We start from the raw sequence: 21,285 nt of genomic DNA on the forward strand, positions 1-21,285 counted from the left end.
TGCGTCTGGACATTCTCAAAATGGAAATCAATACTTTTGCATCTGGAAGTGTAATAGCAGGATTTCTGGCACATTTTCATCAATCGTGAACAAATCTACGGAATTTATGATTTTCTCATGTTTGCATCAATCCATCTCCTCCCTCTTCTGACCTAGCTGTACTTTTTGATCTTTGCAACAAAAAAAATGATTTTGGATTTTTTTTCAAGTTAATTAAAATTTAAAGTCTTGAAGTTTGTGCTGATTTTGAAAAATGTGCTCTTAGTCTCTCAAGTGGGAATATCTTGTATGATACGTGAGAAACAGAACTCACTCACAAATCAATCAGCCTGAGACAAAGCCTTGGAAACAAGAACAATTTATTACAGCCTTGCAAGGACCGGACGCTTCTGCAATCAAGCAGAAATACGTGCCAAAACAGAGCATGTTAGCTTTCTTATTCAGTTTACAAGTTGTGGAATCACGCCTCCCTTTTCCCATCCTATCATAAGCCGATCACCTCACTTGTTAGTTATTTTCTTATCTGGCCATCCTGCTGTCCTTGTCTGCATTCTTTGTTCCTTGTTTGTTACAGCTTGTTCTTTTATCCAGTTTCTCTTATCATACTATAAGCTTTATTGTGAAATGCCCTTGCTGCTTCTTTTTGTGATCAGCTACAACACTTTAAAGTTATTTCCTAGCTTAAAACTATTTTCTTTAAAAGACCCTCTATATTCACTAAAGTCTTAGCCTTAAGTATGCTACATGCTACAAGAATTCCGCGACCGTTTGTATAATGTTCCCCTTCCCTTCCCCCCACTACACCCCCTCCCCCACCTGCAAAAACAATATTTCTAATCTCCCACATACAGATTTATTCAATCTCTAATTTAGAATGTGGTGCCAACATCCAAAAACAACAAAATAGAGCTTGCGTCAAATCCATAAGGTTAATTTTTCTCTTATAATGATTGTTAGTACCTAGTAAATATCTTTCAATGATAAACAGTCATTGACTATTATGAAGAGTTATTTTTAAGTCAGGACCGTAGATCTAGGTAAAGTTTATAACTTCATAAATGTGGATGATTGGTATACCTTCTGGGGAAAGTAGGACCTGTACAAGGAGCACGGGTTACACCTGAACTGGAGGGGCACCAATATCCTAGCCAGGAGGTTTGCTTGAGCTCTTTGGGAGGATTTAAACTAGTTTGGCAGGGGGATGGGAACCAGAGTTATGGATCAGAGAATGGGGTAGCTGCTGAACAGGCAGATACAGCGTGCAGAGAGTCTGTGAGGAAAGATAGAAAGATTGATAGGGCAAGTTTGCAGTCAGTGTGAGGGGTTGAAGTGTGTCTATTTTAATGCAAGAAGTGTCAAGAATAAGGGTGATGAACTTAGAGCATGGATCATTGCTTGGAGTTACAATATTGTGGCCATTATAGAGACTTGGATATCACAAGGGTGGGAATGGTTGTTGGATGTTCCAAGGTTTTTATGTTTCAAAAGGAAAGGCACAGAAGTAATAGGATTGTTGTCATGGATGAATTCAACTTTCCTACTATTGATTGGAGCCTCTTTAGTGCAAATAAGTTGGATGGAGCAGATTTTGTCAGGTGCGTCCAAGAAGGATTCCTGACTCAATATGTAGATAGGCCGATTAGAAGGGAGGCCATCTTGGATTTGGTGCTTAGCAATGAACCAGGTCAGGTGTCAGATCTCTAAGTGGGAGAGCATTTCGGTGATAGTGATCACAACTTGCTGATCTTTACTATAGTCATGGAGACAGAGAGGAGCAGACAGTATGGGAAAGTATTTAATTGGGGGAAGGGGAATTACAATGCTATTAGGCAGGAACTGTGAAGCATATATGGGAGCAGATATTCTCTGGGAAAGGCACGACAGAAATGTAGAGATTGTTTAGAAAGCACTTGCTGTCAGTGCTGGATAGATTTGTCCCATTGAGTCAAGGAAAGGATGGTAAGGTGAAGGAATCTTGGATGACAAGAGATGTGGAACATCCAGTCAAGAGGAAGAAGGAAGCTTACTTAAGGTTGAGGAAGCAAGGATCAGACAGGGCTGTAGAGGATTATAAGGTAGCCAGGAAGGAACTGAAGAATGGACTTAGGAGAGCGAGAAAGGGGCATGAAAAAGCTTTGGAAGGTAGGATTAAGGAAACCCCAAGGTGTTCTACGCTGACTTGAGGAACAAGAGAATGGCCAGAATGAGGGCTAGTGGAGGGAATTTGTGCCTGGAGTCAGAGGAGGTAGGGGAGGTCCTTAATGAATATTTTGATTCAGTATTCACTACTGAGAGGGATCTTGTTGTTTGGGAGGACGGTGTGAAACAGGGTCATATGCTAGAACAGGTTGATGTTACAAATGAGGATGCGCTGGAAACTTTGAAAAACATGAGGATAGGTAAATCCCCTGGGCCAGATGGGATATATCCAAGATTTCTATGGACAGCGAGGGAAAAGATTGCCACACCTTTGGCGATGATCTTTGCATCTTCACTGTCCAGTGGACTAGTACCACATGATTGGATGGTGGCAAATGTTATTCTCTTGTTCAAGAAAGGGAATAGGGATAACCCTGAGAATTATAGACTGGTCAGTCTTCATCAGTGGAGGGCAAATTACCGTGGAAAGGATTCTGAGAGACAGGATTTATGATTATTTGGAAAAACATAGCTTGATTCGAGATAGTCAACATGGCTTTGTGAGGGCAGGTCATGCCTCACAAGCCTTTTTGAGTTCTTGAGGATGTGACAAAACTTATTGATGAAGGTAGAGCAGTGGATGTGGTGTATATGGATTTTAGCAAGGCACTTGATAAGGTTCCCCATGGTAGGCTTATTCACAAGGTAATAAGGCATGGGATACAGGGAAACCTGGCAGTCTGGATACAGAATTGGCTGGCCCATAGAAGGCAGTGAGTGGTAGTAGGAAAGTTTTCAGCCTGGAGCTCAATACCAGTGGTGTTCCGCAGGGATCTGTTCTGGGACCTCTTCCCTTTTTGATTTTTATAAATGACTTGGATGAGGAAGTGGAAGGGTGGCTTAGTAAGTTTGCTGATGACATGAAAGTTGGTAGAGTTGTGGATAGTGTGGAGGGCTGTTGTAGGTTGCAACGGGACATTGACCAGGATGCAGAGCTGGGCTTAGAAGTAGCAGATGGAGTTCAATGGGGAAAAGTATGAAGTGATTCATCTTGGATGCAGATTACTGGGTTAAAGGCAGGACTCTTGGCAGTGTAGAGGAACACAGGGATCTTAAGGTCCACGTCCATAGATCCCTCAAAGTTGCCACCCAAGTTGATGGGGTTGTTCAGAAGGCGTATCGTGTGTTGGCTTTCATTAGCCAGAGGATTCAGTTTAAGAGCTGCGAGATTATGCTGCAGCTCTATAAAGCCCTAGTTAGACTACACTTTGAATATTGTGGTCAGTTCTGGTCGCCTCATTGTCGGAAGGATGTGGAAGCTTCAGGAAGGGTGCAGAGGAGATTTAGGACTGATTAAGACTTTTTAAAAAATTGTCAGTAGTTGGCATTGGCAGTCTAGTGGCTATGCTGTCAGCAACTTTGTCAGGACAACCACCTGATAAAGGAGCAGCGCTCTGAAAGCTAGTGCTTCCAAATAAACCTGTTGGATTATAACCTGGTGTTGTGTGATTTTTAACTTTGTAGCAACTTTAAAAACCTGTTGAACTGATGAAAACCTATGGAAACATAAATTCAATCATGAGAAAGTATACAAGTTAAGTGATCTGCATTGAATTGAGGAAGAGGAAGAAATTATCCAAGGTTCCACTTGCCATATCTTGCAATTTTAAACAGAGTTTATGAATGAAGGATGGGGATGAATTACTTGCTGGCTTCTTTCGCCCCCCACCATATCTTCAGTGGAATGTTCATCTAGAACTCCATTTAGTTTTAAAATTTCTGGTCTCTCCCTCCTGTTGGATCTGATGTTGTGAAACTTGAAAGGGTTCAGAAAAGATTTATAAGGATGTCGCTAGGGCTGGAGGATTTAAGCTATAGGGAGAGACTGAGTAGGCTGTAGCTGTTGGCCCTGGAGGACCGGATGGTGAGGGGTGACCATATAGAGGTTTATAAAATCATAAGGGACATGTATAGGGTAATTAGAAAAGGTCTTTTCCCTTGGGTGGGGGAGTCCAGAACTAGAAGACATAGGTTTAGGGTGAGAGGTGAAAAATTTAAAAGGGGACCTAAGAGCAACTTTTTCACACAGAAAGTGGTGCATGTATGGGATGAGCTGTTAGGTGAAGTGGCAGAGGCTAATACAATTACAACATTTAAAAGGCACCTGGATGGGTATATGAATAGGAAGGTTTTAGAGGGATATGGGCCATGTGCTGGCAAATGGAACTAGATTAGGTTAAGATATCTGGTTGGCATAGACGAGATGGACCAAAGCGTCTGTTTTCATGCATTACATCTCTATCACTCTATAACCCAAGAATAATATTTTTACAAGTGCTATAAATTTTTTCCTTCCTTCTTATACAACATATAATAGCCACAGGGTTTCTGAAGCTAGGAAAAGTACATCTTTGATTCTTAGCTGTTGTAAAGTGATAGGCTAATTTTAAGATTGAATTTGCCACAAAGTATTATTAGGTTTTGTAATAAACTTTTTCCATTAAAATCAATCATAATAAATTTGCAGATTTTTAAAGTAAAGAATTGTTAGGACCATGTGAGCATCCACAATGATTTTGGTCCAGTTGGTTGACCCTTGTGTTACTAAATTCAGTACTTCGTCCACATAGCTCAAGAATAAATAAATGACTGCTGAGGAAACTCGAATAGCCAGTTCAATCTGCTCATCCGAGGCATAAGCTCCTTTAGCTGTTGATCTGGTTGATACATTCTTTTGATGACACTTTAGTTTTATTGTGTTACTGTATACTGTAAAGCTGAATATCCAGAAGAAAACCTTAAGAGCATAGGGTATAGGAGCAGAATTAGGCCTTCTGGCCCGTCGGGTTTGCGCTGGTCAAAAGACAACCATCTAACTATTCTAATCCTACTTTCCAGCACTTGGCCCATAGCCTTGTATGCATTAGCATTAGAAGTGTATACCTAAATAATTCATTAAATATTGTGATGGTTTCTGCCTCTACTACCCTTACAGGCAGTGAGTTCCAGATTCCCACTACTAACTGGGTTAAAAGCATTTCTCCTCATGCCCTCAGGCTGGCACGATGACTCAGTGGTTAGCACTGCTGCCTCACAGTGCCAGGGACCTGGGTTCGATTTCAGCCTTGGATGTCTGTCTGTGTGGAGTTTCCATGTTCTCTGCGTAGGCTTTTTCAAGGTCCTCCAGTTTCCTCCCACAGTTCAAAGATGTGCAAGTTAGATGGATTTGCCATGTTAAGTTGCCCCATGGTGTCCAGAAGGAGAAAGTGAGGACTGTAGATGCTGGAGATCAGAGTTAAAAAGTGTGGTGCTGGAAAAGCACAGCAGGTAGGCATTCATCATTCGATTCTCTTGCTCCTTTAATGCTGCCTGACCTGCTGTGCTTCTCTAGCACCACAATTTTTGACACATAGTGTCCAGAGATGTGCAGGCTAGGGGGTCACAGGGATACGGTGGGGTGAGGGGGTGAGTGGATCTGAGTGCTATGCTCTTGGGGGGGTTGGTGAAGACTTGCTGGGCTAAATGGCCTGCTCCCACACTGTAGGCATTCTATCTCTGCTTAAATCTTATCTTAAATCTCTGCCCTGATCATTGATCCCTCCACTAAAGAAGGTTGTCTCTTCTCATCCAACCTGTCTATGTCACGCACAATTTTTATAACTTTCAATCATGCTCACGTTTTCAAATAAACCCGTTGGACTATAACCTGATGTGATGTGATGTGATTCTTGACCTTGTCCAACACCGGCGCCTCCACATCATGAAATCCAAGTAGATTATGTCAAATACATGTCCTTTTCTTCTGTTTCAACATGTGTAAACATATAAACTTTTAACTTTAAAATGGAAATGCACTGTAGAAGAATCACAGGATGGAAGAAAATTTTCAGGTTTGTAAATTGTTACAGCGATTTTGTCAGAAATTATCAACATGGTACTTCTGAATGCATATATGACACATCAGTAAAATTGTTGACTTATAGCAATGTTCTAATTGCTCAATTACAGCTTTCACCCATTATTCTCATAAGTGAAAATGGAAGATACACAAAGGTCACATTTACTGGACCTCTGGCATTAAATGCACCTATTTTTAGAAATGCTAAGGACAGGTAATTTAATACTGACTCACAGCTCTATAAAATTTTACATAGCCAAAAAAAATAATTCAAGTCTCTGCTTCACCTGCAATTAGAGGCTTCTCAATTTAGTTTAGCCATTTCAAGTAGTTAATACAATAGGGTCATCCATCACCATATGCTTTTCAAAGGAAATAAGATCATTTAGATGAGAGCTCTTTGATTCTACAGTGTAGTGTGAATGCTCAGTTGATTATTGGTAAATTGAATTGGGGAATATTTAATCTCTTTTTCAGGTGAGACACAACTCAGCACGTGGGTGGCATGGTGGCTTAGTGGTTAGTACTGCTGCCTCATAGTGCCAGGGACCCAGGTTCGATTCCAGCCTTGGGTGACTGTCTGTATCGAGTTTGCACATTCTCCCTGTGTCTGCATGGGTTTCCTCTGGGTGTTCCGGTTTCCTCCCACTATCCAAAGATGTGCAGGTTAGGTGAATTGGCCACACTAAATTGCCTGTAGTGTTCAGGGATATGTAGGTTAGGTGCATTAGTCAGGAAGAAATGTAGGTGAAGGGGTCTGGGTGGGTTACTGTTTGAAGGGTCAGTGTGGACTTGCTGGAAGGAATCCTAATTATAAAAATTCTAAGTAGTTAAAAATGATGTCTGCAGTTTGAATAATCGATTCATACAGATTTGAGAGATGGAATGTGGCATTGCAAACTAACAGTGGTACTGGACATTAGAATGAAGACGGTTCAGTCTTGGATGTGATTAACATCAGCAGTAACAGCCAGCTCTAACCCATGCTGCTTTTGGTGAACTGGCTGGCAACTTAGCAGGTTGTGTTACTTTTGAAATTCTTTCCAACATCCTATGAAAATCACCCTATGCTTCTCCATATTCCCAACTAATCCTTCATGCTCTAATAAATTGTTTTGGTGTTAGTCCTTAACTGTGAGACAAAATTGTGACCAGACGATTGAATCATGGAAGGAATCACCAAAGTTTAACCCTATCCTCACTCAACACCTAAACATAATTGCACATTACAGATTGAACATTTTCACTTACATCAGCTGTTTTCTTTTTTTGAATCAGTCCAGAAAATCTATGTGAACCATTTGTTTGTGTTTCCTGCTGCATTCTGCACCATTCATATTTCTTCAAACTGAACCAATCAACACACGTCAGTTGGGATATCTGTAGAATGAGAAAAGGACATTGTGTTTTCATTGACCTTCCCTAATCACTGCGTTCAAAAATGTATTCTCTACTCTCAAGATGTAATTTGTTGCTTCATAAGATATAGGAGCAGAATTAGACAATTTGGCCCATCAAGTTTGCTCTGCCATTTGATCATGGCTGATAGGCTCCTCATTCTCATTTTCCTGCCTCCTCTCTGCATCCTTTCAACCCATAACCAATTAATAATCTGCATAACTCCTCCTCAAATTTACTCACTGTCCCAGCATCCACTGTAGTTTGGAGTGGTGAATTCCAAAGATCCATAACCCTTTTGGAGAAGTTGTTTCTCCTCCACTCTCTTTTAAATTTGCCAGCCCCTATCCCTAATACTATGACCTCTCGTGCTAGGATGCCCCACAAGAGAAAGCATTTGCTCCACATCTATTGTATCACACCTTTTATCATCTTGAATACCTCAATTTCATCTCCCCTCATTCTTCTAAATTTAGGCCTAAACTGTTCAATCTCTTTTCATATGACAAACCCATAATCTCTGGTGAACCTCCTCTGAACTGCCTCCAATGCCATTACATCTTTCTTCAAATAAGGGGACCAAAACTGTGCACAGGACTCCAGATGTGGTTTCACCAATTGTTGGTGTGTGGGTTCCTTGAGCAAGAGCCAGAAAGAAAAATACACTTTTTAAAAAATAACTTATGATGTCAACTGTGGACAGCTCTTTTCTGGTGATTTCCCTTCCAGTATGCCCACCTTGAATATGTTCCACTCTTTTCTCTGACAGGATTTCCGTTTTAATCTTTTGACTTTAGACATTATTTCCCTTTCACCACAACTAATAAGTACTTTGTCTTTTACACTGGGCTTCCACACCATCTGTTCTCCTCATTCCTCCTCTGCCTCAGTTAAAAATATAAAACCTATTGTTTTCCAACTATTCTCATTCTGAAAAGTCATGCTGGACTCAAAATGTTAAGTCTGTTTTTGTGTCTGCAGATGCTGCAGGACCTGCTAAGTTTCTACAGCATTTTCTGATTGTTTCAGACTTCCAGCATGTGAATCATCTTGCATGACTTTGTATTTTTTTACTACAGAATATTGTCCTTTATTGAAACTACCTGAAGCATTTACCAAGCTGCAGATTAATAGCCACCATAAGTAGAAAATTGTCCTCAATGCAAAGCAATCCCATTTTCACTTAATTCATGATGATGAAATGTATTTTTTAATGTCCAGTTATACCAGGGAAGACAGCATTCTTTGTGAAATGTAACATTTATGGCACACCAGTCCAAGATTTGTTAGATGGGAGCATTCAGTTCTGTCCTCTGATAGAGGTGGGCTTATTGCCTTGGTTCTTATAGGTTGCTTGAAATAATTCAGAGTTCACGAAAAGCAATTTCAGGACACAGAATGTTGAAAAAAGAGACAGTGACAAGGGAAGACTCCCAAGTTAGAAGCATAATTGATAGATGTGCTGCAGGCAAGGAGACGAGGCAGTTGACTGGTCTTGTAAGGTTAGAACAAACTTAGAACAGTTCCAGAAACAGAAATGAAGCCAAGAGTTACAACATGTCTGAATGTTAGAATTAAATTGCACATGCACCGTAGCTTATAGTACAGCTCTTACTTGTATAGTAAAATATTGTTTGTGCACATCTATGGAGTCTTGTGGCTTTATTCTCCTAGCAAAACACCCGAATCTAATCTAATCTTTTGACTATTTTAAAAACAAAGGTTATTGGGTCCTCACCGGATCATGACATAAATCTGGCTGTCTTGTCTGAGATCATAATACAACCAAAAAATAACAACTGCAGAAGCGTGGGATAAAGTAGAGTCAATTGGAGTGATCACATTCTAGAAATATATTGCTTGCTTTTTTCCACCATTTTACTTTCTCATGCAAATGTTAAGTGGAGTTATACTGCAGAGAGACGTAATTTCCAGATTGTAGTCACTTTGCTTCCACATTGTTAGCAATGAACAGGAAAGACTCAAATACCCAGCAAGTGTCAGAAGACAGAAAACACCAGCCCCTTGGTAACTGTTTGTGAAACAGTCCTAACATCCTCTCTCATCCCTTGCATCCTCAATGTTCAGACATAATGTACTGAAATTTGGTTGCAATCCTTTTTTACCATATATTCAAATTTTGTACCATTTGCAAATTTTAAAATTATGCCCTGCAAGGTGAAATTTAGATAATTAATATAAGTTCAGAAAAGCAGTGTTCCTAATACAGACTTTTGGGAACACTTGCCTCCAGTTGAAAAACAGGTGTTCACTAATATTCTCTGTTTTCTGTCCCTCAGCTAATTTTGTAATCACAAAACCAATGTTTCTTTCACTCACATGTGGTTTGATTTTTTTCGAGCTTGTTTATTCTGTAATACTTTATCAATATGTTTTGAAAGTCTATCTGTACATTATCCCTCATCAGCTCTAAGTTTCCTCATCAGCTGATTAACTGGTCAGTATTTCATGGTTTATCCCTTGCATATTTTCCAAACCAGGCTGCAACATTTGCAATTCTCATGTTCTGTGGTGCCACTCCCAAATCTAAGGGGGAATTGTAAGATTGTGACTACAGCCCCTGCAATTTCAATCCATTTTTGCCTTGACCATCTTACCAGGAACATTGACTTTTATATTTTGAATACTACCAACCTTTAAGTATGTCTTTGCTGATTTCTATCATATCCAATTCTTCTACTTATTCCCTCTTTACTATAACTTTGGCAGCATCCTCCGCTTTAGTGAAGTGGTGAAAAGCATAAATCTCAGCCATGCCCTCTGCCTCCACAATCAGATCTCCTGTTTAGATCTTAAAGAAGACCTTTTTTAAATTTTGCTCGGAATTTCTTGGTGACATACAAAGCATTTGAAAGCCATATTCACTAGACTCTGCTATCTAATCAGTACACATGTTACATCATCTTCTATTCACTCTGCCTCCTCTGTTCACTACACCAACCTGCACCATTATGACAATTACAGATAGTTGTAATCAACCTGTTCAGAGACATTATTACACACTTCTACAGCTCAGAGACATTATACACACTTCTACAGCTCAGAGGTAAGACACTACCACTGCACCACAAGCAACTCTTGTATTTGCCATTATACACATACCTGCTAAATGTATGAATTAGATACTCAGAGATAACTTTGCACATTGGTAATTAGCTTAGTTAGGTAGACAGCTGGTTTGTGATGCACAGGGAGTCAACAGCATAGGTTCAATTCCCACACCAACTGAAGTTAACATGAATATCCTGTCTTCTCAACCTCACCTGGAGAGTGGTGGTCCCCCCGATTAAACCCACCAACAGTCATTTGTCTATAATGGGAGAGCAGCCCTGTGACTTTATTTTTTGTCTGGATAATGCGGAACAACACAATCAGGGAAATGAAAAGCCAGAAATCAAAATTTTAGAATGGTAGCAGGATAAGGAATAAAAGTGAAAATCTAAAAAGCAGACAAAAAGAATTGAAATGATGTAATAAAAGATATGCATCTGAATGGACTATAACAGGAGCATAGTCAACCTGTTACCATCTGAAATAAGCTAGTGCGATTGAATTTAAAACAACCAAATATTCAACTATAAGTTGCAAGTAGTATGCAGAGGGAAATTTATCTCTGTATATAAGAGAAAAAGGAATACAAAATTATGTTAGTACGATGAGAAGTATTAAAATAGGAAGAGCATAGATCTGTTATGCCAAATAGAGGATTGCAACCAAATTGATGAAGGTTCTTTATAGTTCTACATAATATGTCTTCACTTGCATCATGTTCTATCACCTATGATACCTATGCTCTTTGACTTACATGATCTTCCAAACCCCTAATTTTAAAATTATTATTCTTATTTTCAAATCGTTCTATGGCCTCTCTGTAATAATCTCCAAAACTTTTGGTTCCTGAGCATTCTCAATTTTAATTGCTCCACCACTGGTGGTCATGTCTTCAGTTGTCTTGGCTTCAAGATCTGAAAGATCCTCCCAACACCACCACCTCACTTGCCTCCTTTAATTAATTCCTTAAAACCTCTTTGTTCAAGCTGTTTAGTCATCTGGTAGAATACCTCTTTTTGTGCCTTCGTGTCATAATTTGTTTTGTGAAGTTCCTGTGAAGCACGTTGGGATGTTTTATTACATAAAAGGCACTGAATAAATACATATTGTTGCCATCTTGTGGCCATTTTGCTCACTACAATATTAGCATTCGTATAGTGGATGGGGAACAAATGCAGGTGTACTTTTCCAAGTATAAAATTTAAATGTACAATTAATACTTTCAACATATTCTCCCCCAGCATCAAAAATGTTTCTAATTCAGATAATCCCATGATAGATCTTCATTTCTTTTGTATTTTCGTCATTTAATTATTTCTGCTTTCACTGTATCCGATTTCCCTTTTGTTCTTTCCTTACTTTCGTCTCTCCCTTTCTTTTCCTGTCTCCATATTTGTAAGAAAACTGTTAATCTTTCTTTAGAACTCAAATGATTATTTAATAATTGAAATTATCAGCTGTTTCCCTCTCTCAACTGATGCTGCCTGATCTGCTATTTCAGCATTTTATGTTTTTATTTCAGATTTTCAGTATTTGCAATATTTTATTTTTGTTGCATTTCATAGAGTCATAAAGTCTTAAGAGATGTACAGCAAGGAAACATCCTTTGGTCCAACTCATCCATGCCAACCAGTTATCCGAAATTAATCTAGTCCCATTTGCCAACACTTTCCCCATATCCTACTAAAGCCTTCCTATTCATATACCCATCCTGATGTCTTTTAAATGTTGTAATTGTACCAGCCTCCACCACTTCCTCTGGCAGTTCATTCCATACACGTACCACCCTCTGTGTGAAAAAGTTGCCCCTTAGGTCTCTTTTATATCTTTCCCCCTCTCACCCTAAACCTATGGCCTCTAGATCTGGACTCCCCTACCCCAAGGAAGAGACTTTGTCTATTTATTCTATCCATGCCCCTCATGATTTTATAAACCTCTATAAGGTCACCCCTAAGTCTCCATTCTCCAGGGAAAACAACCTCTCCCTATAGCTCAAATCCTTCAACCCGGGAAACATCCTTGTAAATCTTTTCTGAACCCTTTCAAGTTTCTATCCATGCCCCTCATGATTTTATAAACCTCTATAAGGTCACCCATAAGTCTCCATTCTCCAGGGAAAACAACCCCAGTCTATTCAACAGCCCCAGCCTGTTCAACCTCTCCCTATAGCTCAAATCCTTCAACCCGGGAAACATCCTTGTAAATCTTTTCTGAACCCTTTCAAGTTTCACAACAGCCTTCTGATAGGAAGGAGACCAGAATTGCACACAATATTCCAAACGTGGCCTAACCAATGTCCTGTACAGGTGCAACATGACCTCCCACTCCTGTACTCAATACTCTGACCAATAAAGGAAAGCATACCAAACGTCTTCTTCACTCTCCTGTCTACCTGCGACTCCACTTTCAAGGAGCTATGAACCTGCACTCCAAGGTTTTTTTGTTCAGCAACACTCCCTAGGACCTTACCATTAAGTGTATGAGTCCCGCTAAGATTTGTTTTCCCAAAATGCAGCACCTCGCATTTATCTAAATTGAACTCCATCTGTGACTTTTCAGCCCATTGGGCCATCTGATCATGCACCACCCTCTGCGTGAAAAAAGTTGCCAGTCAGGTCCCTTTTAAATCTTTCCCCTCTCACCTTAAATCTATGCTCTCTACTTTTGAACTTCCCCCAATCTATAATACAACTCTTGAAAAACTCATTCATTCCCTGAAATCTGAAATCTCTGCCAGCTGGAAGGACAAGGGCAACAAATGCATGACAACGCAATCACACCGGGGTTCCTCTCCAAATCATAGATTATCGTGACCTCTTTTAAAAAATTTTTCATGGCATGTGGGCATTACTGGCCAAGCTATCATTTATTGCCTATCCATAACATTCCTTCATTTAAAGTATCTGCACTTAATGTGTGGTTATTTACACTGTGCATGACACAGGCACCTGGTATGGAGGAAAAATGTCTGTTACTACTGATGAATCTTCTGTTGTTTCTTACAGAAACCAGGTACAAAGATTCAGGTACACTGAATTATGGCTGATGCTGTAAAATGTAACAAATGACCACAACTATTTTAAAACTGGCATAAAACAGGGTGGCACGGTGGCTCAGTGGTTAGCACTGCTGCCTCACAGCACCAGGGTCCCAGGTTCAATTTGGGCCTTGGGTGAGTGTCTGTGTGGAGTTTGCACGTTATCTGCGTGGGTTTCCTCCAGGTGCTCCATTTTCCTCCCATAGTCCAAAGATGTGCAGGTCAGGTGAACTGGCCATGCTAAAGTGCCCGTAGTGATAGGTGTGTTAGTCAGAGGGAAATGGGTCGGGGTGTGTTACTCTTCGGAGGGAAGGTGTGGACTGGTTGGGCCAAAGGGCCTGTTCCCACACTGTAGGGAATCTAATCTAATCTAATTTTTTTCCAATTATATCTTTTTGTTGCTGAAAGGACTGGCTCATATTGGGGTACAGTTCCACAGGTGGTGATTGTCATTCATTCTTAATTTGTGAATCTCCAAAGTACTGACAGGATATTTGCCACAACATACAATATGCTCTCACAGTTTGCAGGTTGCATCAGTGAATAGCAGGTGACAATAAGACCACTAACTTCTACTTTCCCCAAGTTAGAATCACCTAATTTAGTGAAGACAAGTGACTGACCTGCCATCTATGACCCAAGTTGTCACTGGTGGTAAATTTATCCAACAAGCTATTACAGAACACATTTTCTTCCTTTAATTAGACCATCTCTTTTGAGGAAAATTCAAAATTCGTGCATTTTCAATTCTAAAATCAAAATATGGCAATCATTTATTAATAAAGTCAGGTAGAAAATACAGTCTATAATTATTTTTCATACCATAAAAGACATTTAGTTAGCAGTTTACCAGGATAACTATGGCTGTAAATTCCTTATAATTTCATTTGCATTTGTACTGTGTCTCTCCTGAACATAAAAATTGACAAGACCGGTATAAAATTACAAATACAGTTAGACTCTCTCTCTTGCTGGTCTGCAAATTTCAACTTCTATTTTCCACCAAATGATATCTTCAGATATTTATATTCTTCTGTAATTATTTCTGAATAATGGAGGTCCTTGACCACAGATAGAGAGAGAATGAATCCTGCATCACACTTTTTTTTATTCAGTACTTCTTTGTCATCTATCTGCACCATGAGCTCGGATATTGTTGCCATAGAAACTCTAACTAACTCACAGTATAGTCTTGTATATTTCTCTAAAGGGAATAGCTGCCAATTTTTTTACTGCAAAAAGAAAGCGTGACAAGGATGGTAAAAATAATGAATTTGAGAACAAAATACAAAAACAAAATGGAACACAGAATAATAAATGAAAACCAAAATAATTAGCTAGGCACTATAGAAAGAACTTCAATTTACATAAAACATTAACAGAAATATTCAAAATCCTCTGATCTGCTGTATTACCTTGAATCGTTTTTGCAATATAGATGAATAGGATATCTATGTTGTACTTCAATGAAATAAATAATCAATTCGTTTTTTCCTGGTATTTTTTGAGGAAATTACAGTTCTTGGACACTGGAGCACCTGCTTATTTAAGAAATTATGGTATTTGAACTCATCTGTGAATAGTATCTTGCAATTACAATCTGTCACATAAGACATGGTACAAGAGGGAAGGCTTCAGTTTCTTGGGGCATGGTGACCAGTTCCAATCAGAAGGTACCTATTCTAAAAAAAAGTTCCACCTTAACAGAATAGAAACCAATATCTTTGAGAACAGGCTGCTCATGTAATTGGGTATGTTTAAACTACACTGGCAGAGGAATAGGCACCAGTATAAAGAAGAAAGAAAATAAGAAGGTGTTTAAAATGAGCTGGATGGTAGTACATTCACTTACTAAAACACTGAAGGAACAACCTAACATTTCAGTCTGGAAGTAAGCTTTGAGCCGCGATGACTGATTTTCATTGTCTTTCCCAGAAGAACAGGTGACAGTATTCACAAATTGATAGGTGAAAATACCACTACCTTCCAGATGTTGGTCAATTCTTGCAGAAATACTTACTGGGTTCTTTGTGACCAGCCGAAATACCTGCATATTTTAGGCAGATATCAGATTGTGATCTACCAGTCAGGATTTATTTTGTATTTTGAGCACCAATGTGAATTGGTAATATCGCTGGACTGGGGTTAATCCAGAGGCCTGGATTAGTGCTTTGATAATATGGGCTTGATTCTCACCACGACAACTGGTGGAACTTAAATTCAATTAGAAAATGAAGAATATCAAGTCTCAGTAATGGTGACCATGATAATTATTACCAATTGTTGTAAAAACCCATCTGGTTTCTTAGGAAAGGTGTCTATTTTTCTTACCCAAACCTGCTTACAAGTGACTCCAGATCCACAACAATGTGGTTGACTTTTAAGTACATTCTGAATCACCCAGCAAGCTGCTCGGTTCAAAGCCAATTAGAGATGGACCACAAATTCTGGCTTTGCCAGCAATCCCCATATCCAATGAAAGAATAAAGAAAAAAAAAATGGATGAACAATGCATGCTCTGGTCCATTGATATTAGTGACAAAGTGGTCTTGATAGCAGCTCTTAATGGGATTGATTAATCCAAAATGTCTTCCTTAAATTGATTTTTGAGAAGCCAGGTATATATCTAACAAACAAATACTTCCATCTGCTTTCCCTTTGCACTACACTGAACTGCTCCAAACTCTCCACACTTCCCCCCCCCTTAACAAACAATGTTTGTTCCTGGAATCCCCTCCTGCAGTCAGTATACTGTCTGTTAATGATTGTTCAGCATTTGCCACTTGCTATGAAATGTACATGTGGTCAAAGTGTCAAAAGGATGTAGGGTGGGCAATATGGTCACACCGTTTACCACCTGTCAATTTCTCACCCAAAACAAAAATCATGCCCCTTATCCTATATCTCAGAGGTCCCAGCAGGAATAAACACTCACTTTTAAAGGCAAAATGAGTTACATTTCACTAGTTATAGGACAAATCTTATCAGCAGTTACAAAGGATTAAAAATAAACATCAGATTCACAAACGTGATTAACTGCATAAAACAATCCCTTGTCTTCACCCTAACCCCCACACACTAGGCTATCACATCATCTACTATTATACACAACTCATCATTAGCTATTAACTGTCCACTAGTAGCTATTCATTCTCCCAGGTTGATCACTATCCATTCAAAGTGTCAAAGTACAGCTCAGAAACAGACCCTTTGGTCCAACTTGTCCATGCTGATCAGATATCCCAACCCAATCTAGTCCCACCTGCCAGCACCTGGACCCTATCCCTCCAAACCCTTCTTATTCATTTACCTATCCAGATGTCTTTTAAATGTTGCAATTTTACGAGCCTCCACCACTTCCTCTGGCAGCTCATTCCATAATTCAAACCCTCCAACCCTGGCAGCATCCTTGTAAGTCTTTTCTGAACTCTTTCAAGTTTCACAACATCCTTCCTATAGCAGGGAGACCAGAACTGTATGCAGTATTCCAAAAGTGGCCTAACCAATGTCTTGAACAACTGCAAGATGACCTCCCAACTCCTATACTCAATGCACTGACCAATAAAGGCAAGCATACCAAACACCTTCTTCACTATCCTATCTACTTACAACTCCACCCCTTTGTCTGTCCAGCTGTTCTCTCTCTTTATGCTCTATCTCCACTGATTGTTTACTCTGTAACCCCTCCCCTACCCTAACATCTGCACAAAAAAAACATTTTCCTAGCTACCATCTGATTTGAGGATGGGTCACAGGATCCAAAACGTTAACTCTGATTTCTCTTCAACTGCCAAACCTGCTGAGCCTTTCCAGCAATTTCTGCCTTTGTTTCTGATTTCCAGCATCTGCAGTTCTTTTGGTTTTTAATCCATTATTTTGATTTGAAGAGAAAAAAAAACATCCACACAGTCTGCATCATTTCAAATACTAATTATGTTTAAATCAGTAACAATCTGTAAATTTTGTCTGTTAAACGCCATATTAAAGAAGAGTTAACATCAAATAAAACAGGGAGGAAAGAAAAATGTATAAGATCCACGGTTGATTGATTGTTGAGCAGTGGCTGTTGGGCACTGTGTTTTAATTCTAGTTATTTTGAATTATATAGATTTCTAAACTAGCCCAGAGAAAGTAATAAATTATAGGCACAGGAGAGGGAGTGAAGTTTGAGCGATGAGGAATTTCTACTTTCTCTTAATCCCAGTTTTTAGTTAATAGCACATAAATAATGCTAAAGTAACATAAAGCAACTTAAAATTATTCAATAAGATATTGAATAGCAGCTTGGCTAAGCACGATGCATATCGTGTGGCATGTGGGGAGTGGTGGATATTTCTTGTAATCCACACAAGCCCATGTGCATAAAGTGTCAACAGCTGCACAATCTCAAGCTCTAGGTTTCAGAGCTTGAACAGCAGCTCCAGTCACTGATGTGCCTCTGTGAGGCAGAGAACTATATGGACAGCATGTTCAGAAAAGTGGCCAACTGCAAGTTGTCAGATATGGAATAGGTGACCAGGCGAAAGTGAGGACTGCAGATGCTGGAGATCAGAGTCAAAATTAGAGTGGTGCTGGAAAAGTACAGCAGGTCAGGCAGCATCCGAGGAGCAGGAAAATCAACATTTCGTTGATGGAGGGCTCCTGCCCAAAACGTTGATTTTTTTCTGCTCTTCGGATGCTGCCTGACCTGCTGTGCTTTTCCAGCACCACTCTAATCTTGACATGGAATAGCTAACTTCAGTCCATATAACAGAAACAGGCAGGTAATGTAGGAGTCATCAGAGGTCCTATTCACTAACCAGTTTTCCACTCAGATATTGATGAGGGGATAAATCCTTGGAGGAGTGCAAGAGCCACACCCAGCACCACAGGTGACCCAGATGTACAGGAGGGAATGAGGAAGAGCAGAATAAACTATTAATGGGGGATTCTTTACTTTGGGGATTAATCAAGCTTTCTTGTAGCAATCAATGGGATTCCAGGATGGTGCATTGTCTCCCTGATGCTAGTGTCAAGATTGTCACAGAATGGCTGCAGTACATTCTGCTGGGGGAGGTTGAATGGCTAGAGGTTGTGGACCACATTGGCACTACTGATATAGATAGGAAAGGGGATGTGGACTGCAATCGTAAATTAGGGTTGCTATGCATAAAATTAGCAAGCAGCACCTCTAAAGTTACAATTTCCAAATGACATGATGTAAAAGTGAATACATATGGCTGAAAAGGTGATGCAGGAGGGAAGGTTTTAGATTTCTGGGACTGGCTCTGGGAGCGATGGTACCTTTACAAGACGGGTGGGTTGCATCTGAACAAAGCCTAGATGATTATATAGAATCTCAAAAGGACAGTGACAAGTTGATGGATTGAGTGAATAGATTGCAAATGAGGTTCAGTGTGGAGCAGTGCGAGGTGAGAACTTTGGTACAAAGGAGGGACAAAATAAAATAAAGGCTATATTTTAAAGGGTATGCAGGAACAGAGAACTCAGTGCAAATATACATTGGGTGTTAAAGGTGACAAGATAGTTAAAGTAGCCTTATGATAAAGCACACTGTATTCTTGGCTTAATTGAGTCATATTGTACAAGAGAAAGGAGGCTGTGAATAACATATATAAGACACTAGTTAGACCTCAGCTAGGTACTATATACAGTCTGGACACCAGATTTTATCGGAAAGATGTGAATGTATTGGATAGAGGGCAAACAAGGTTTATGAGAAAGGTTCCAGGAATGAGAAACTTCAGTTATGAGGACAGATTGCAGAAGTTGGAACAGAAACTTGACTGAAGTCCTCAAAATCATAACACTACAGATATGGAGAAACTGGTCTCCTTTGTAAGAGGATCAAGATTCAGACACAATTGTAAAGAGTTTTGTAAAAGAAGCTCAGATGGACAAGAATTTTTTTTAACCAAAGAATAATCCAGATTTATAATGTCATGCCTAAAAATGCCTGGTGGAGGTAGGCTGAAATGAAACATTTGATGGGGAGCATCATGGTATATTTAAAGAGAAATAATGTGCAGCAGGGTTACAGAGAACAGGCTGGAGTCTAGCACTAAGTTGAAATGCTCAGACAGTTGTTGCAGACACAATGGACTGAATGGCCTGCTTCTGCATTATAGCAATTGTTATTTAGAAACTATTTAGGTGACATTCATGCACACCAAGAATGATCTCCAGATTACAAAGTCATTTCAACATACAGAGTCCTGCGTATAAAAAGTGCTACACAGATACCCCAACAGAGACAGTTGTGAAAATATTTTTGAATGGTTCACGAAAATCTGTAGCTCGGTTTGCGGATGAGGTAGTTGGTTAGCTCACCGATAAACCAGCAGTTGTAAAAATAGGGAAAATGCATCTGGAAAAGGGGTGGAAATGCCGAAAATGCAAAACAAAATCCGGAAAAATTGCGGCAACTACAAAAAAAAACTCATGGTAAAATAGAAACTGAAAGATCTACTCTTGAAAATCTCTTTTTCAGATACTTAGTGATTTGTTGTGTACTCCCAGTAACTTAAGTAGGGTACCAATAAACGTACAAACATTTCAATATTTGGAATGGGTCAGTGAGGAATTGCATTTTAACATCCTTTTAATACGTCAATTCAAAGAACAAAATCTGAGTCCTTGCACAAACAGAGGTCCTTAAACTTCGGTTCTAAAGAAGGGTCACTGGATATGAAGGTTAACTCTGATTTCTCTGCACAGATGCTGCCAGACCCGCTGAGCTTTTCCAGCAACTTCTGTTTTTGTTTCTTAAACTTACCTCCTGTGGAAAAGAACATATAAAAACCTGTCTGTACGTTGTATCATTTATCAATAATTTAGAAACCGCGTTAATTGATAAATTGATCAAACTGAAATCTCACAAAACACATCACATCAAGTGACGCATGCGCCGTGTCAATGAGCATATCTACGCTGTAAGTACGGCAGGTCGGGCAGCGCTTGCGCTGAGTACGGATAGACGGGCCGCGCTTGCGCTCTGGGTATGGCTAGCCAAGCCGCGCTTGCGCTCTGGGTATGGCTAGCCGAGCCGCGCTTGCGCTCTGGGTGTAGCGGGTCGTAGCACGCCTGCGCTCTGGATATCGCTAGACGGACCGCGCCTGCGCTCTGGGTGTAGCGGGTCGAAGCACGCCTGCGCTCTGGGGATGGCTAGTCGGGCCGCGCTTGCGCTCTAGGCGTTGGGAAACCAAGTGGACAGGCTCTGACAAAGTAAATATGGATATAGCCTATGTCTGTGAGTGGGAGAAGCGGCCGAAGAGCAATTATTGTCCGTCTGTGTTGCTGGTATGTGCTTGGTCCTGCAGAAACCTGGTTGCCTTCACAACGGATTTGAAGAACGAGGAAGAACAAGGTAAGGTTTTGGGTCTGGTCTTTCTGCCTGATCTTTCTTTTCGGACATAATAAAGTTACGGTGATTTAAAATTCTTAAATACTATCTCCAGCGGTATGAATTTCTCTAACGCTGACCTGGCTTTTGGAAACACCTTGAAGAGCTTGATAAACAGAGTGTGACAGTTGTTACGTGACAGAAATATCAACCCATTTTCAGAGAACAAGATCTCAGCAATAATTCAAAACGATAAACTTATGTTTTGGTTGACTGTGTCAACCAAGGAAAGAAGTAGATGTCACCTAGCCTGAGTCTATCATACTGCAGCTATCAGTTTTTGCCGTTTAGTCAGGTACTTGCCCTCAAAGACTTGAGCACAAATCTAGGCTGACACAT

General features: G+C 39.9%; 1 protein-coding gene and 1 long non-coding RNA gene across 2 annotated transcripts in view; one reads left to right on the plus strand and one right to left on the minus strand.

Moving 5' to 3' along the window:
* Positions 1 to 5,585: 5,585 nt before the first annotated feature.
* LOC122565090 lies at positions 5,586 to 20,421 on the minus strand. The gene is made up of 3 exons (XR_006316078.1): positions 20,320 to 20,421; positions 7,289 to 7,417; positions 5,586 to 5,993 (listed from the first exon to the last, which is right to left on the minus strand). It is a non-coding gene; the product is annotated as an uncharacterized LOC122565090 (long non-coding RNA).
* A 224-nt stretch (positions 20,422 to 20,645) lies between these two features.
* med16 (mediator complex subunit 16) overlaps positions 20,646 to 21,285 on the plus strand; it is a 33,472-nt gene continuing 32,832 nt past the window's right edge. Inside the window, exon 1 of the mRNA XM_043721030.1 lies at positions 20,646 to 20,910. Within this exon, the coding sequence (XP_043576965.1) occupies positions 20,775 to 20,910 (136 nt within the window). The 5' untranslated portion in view covers positions 20,646 to 20,774. The remainder of the gene's footprint in view (positions 20,911 to 21,285) is intronic.

The sequence above is a fragment of the Chiloscyllium plagiosum genome, chromosome 31 (genome assembly GCF_004010195.1).
Source record: "Chiloscyllium plagiosum isolate BGI_BamShark_2017 chromosome 31, ASM401019v2, whole genome shotgun sequence".
Taxonomy (NCBI): domain Eukaryota; kingdom Metazoa; phylum Chordata; class Chondrichthyes; order Orectolobiformes; family Hemiscylliidae; genus Chiloscyllium; species Chiloscyllium plagiosum.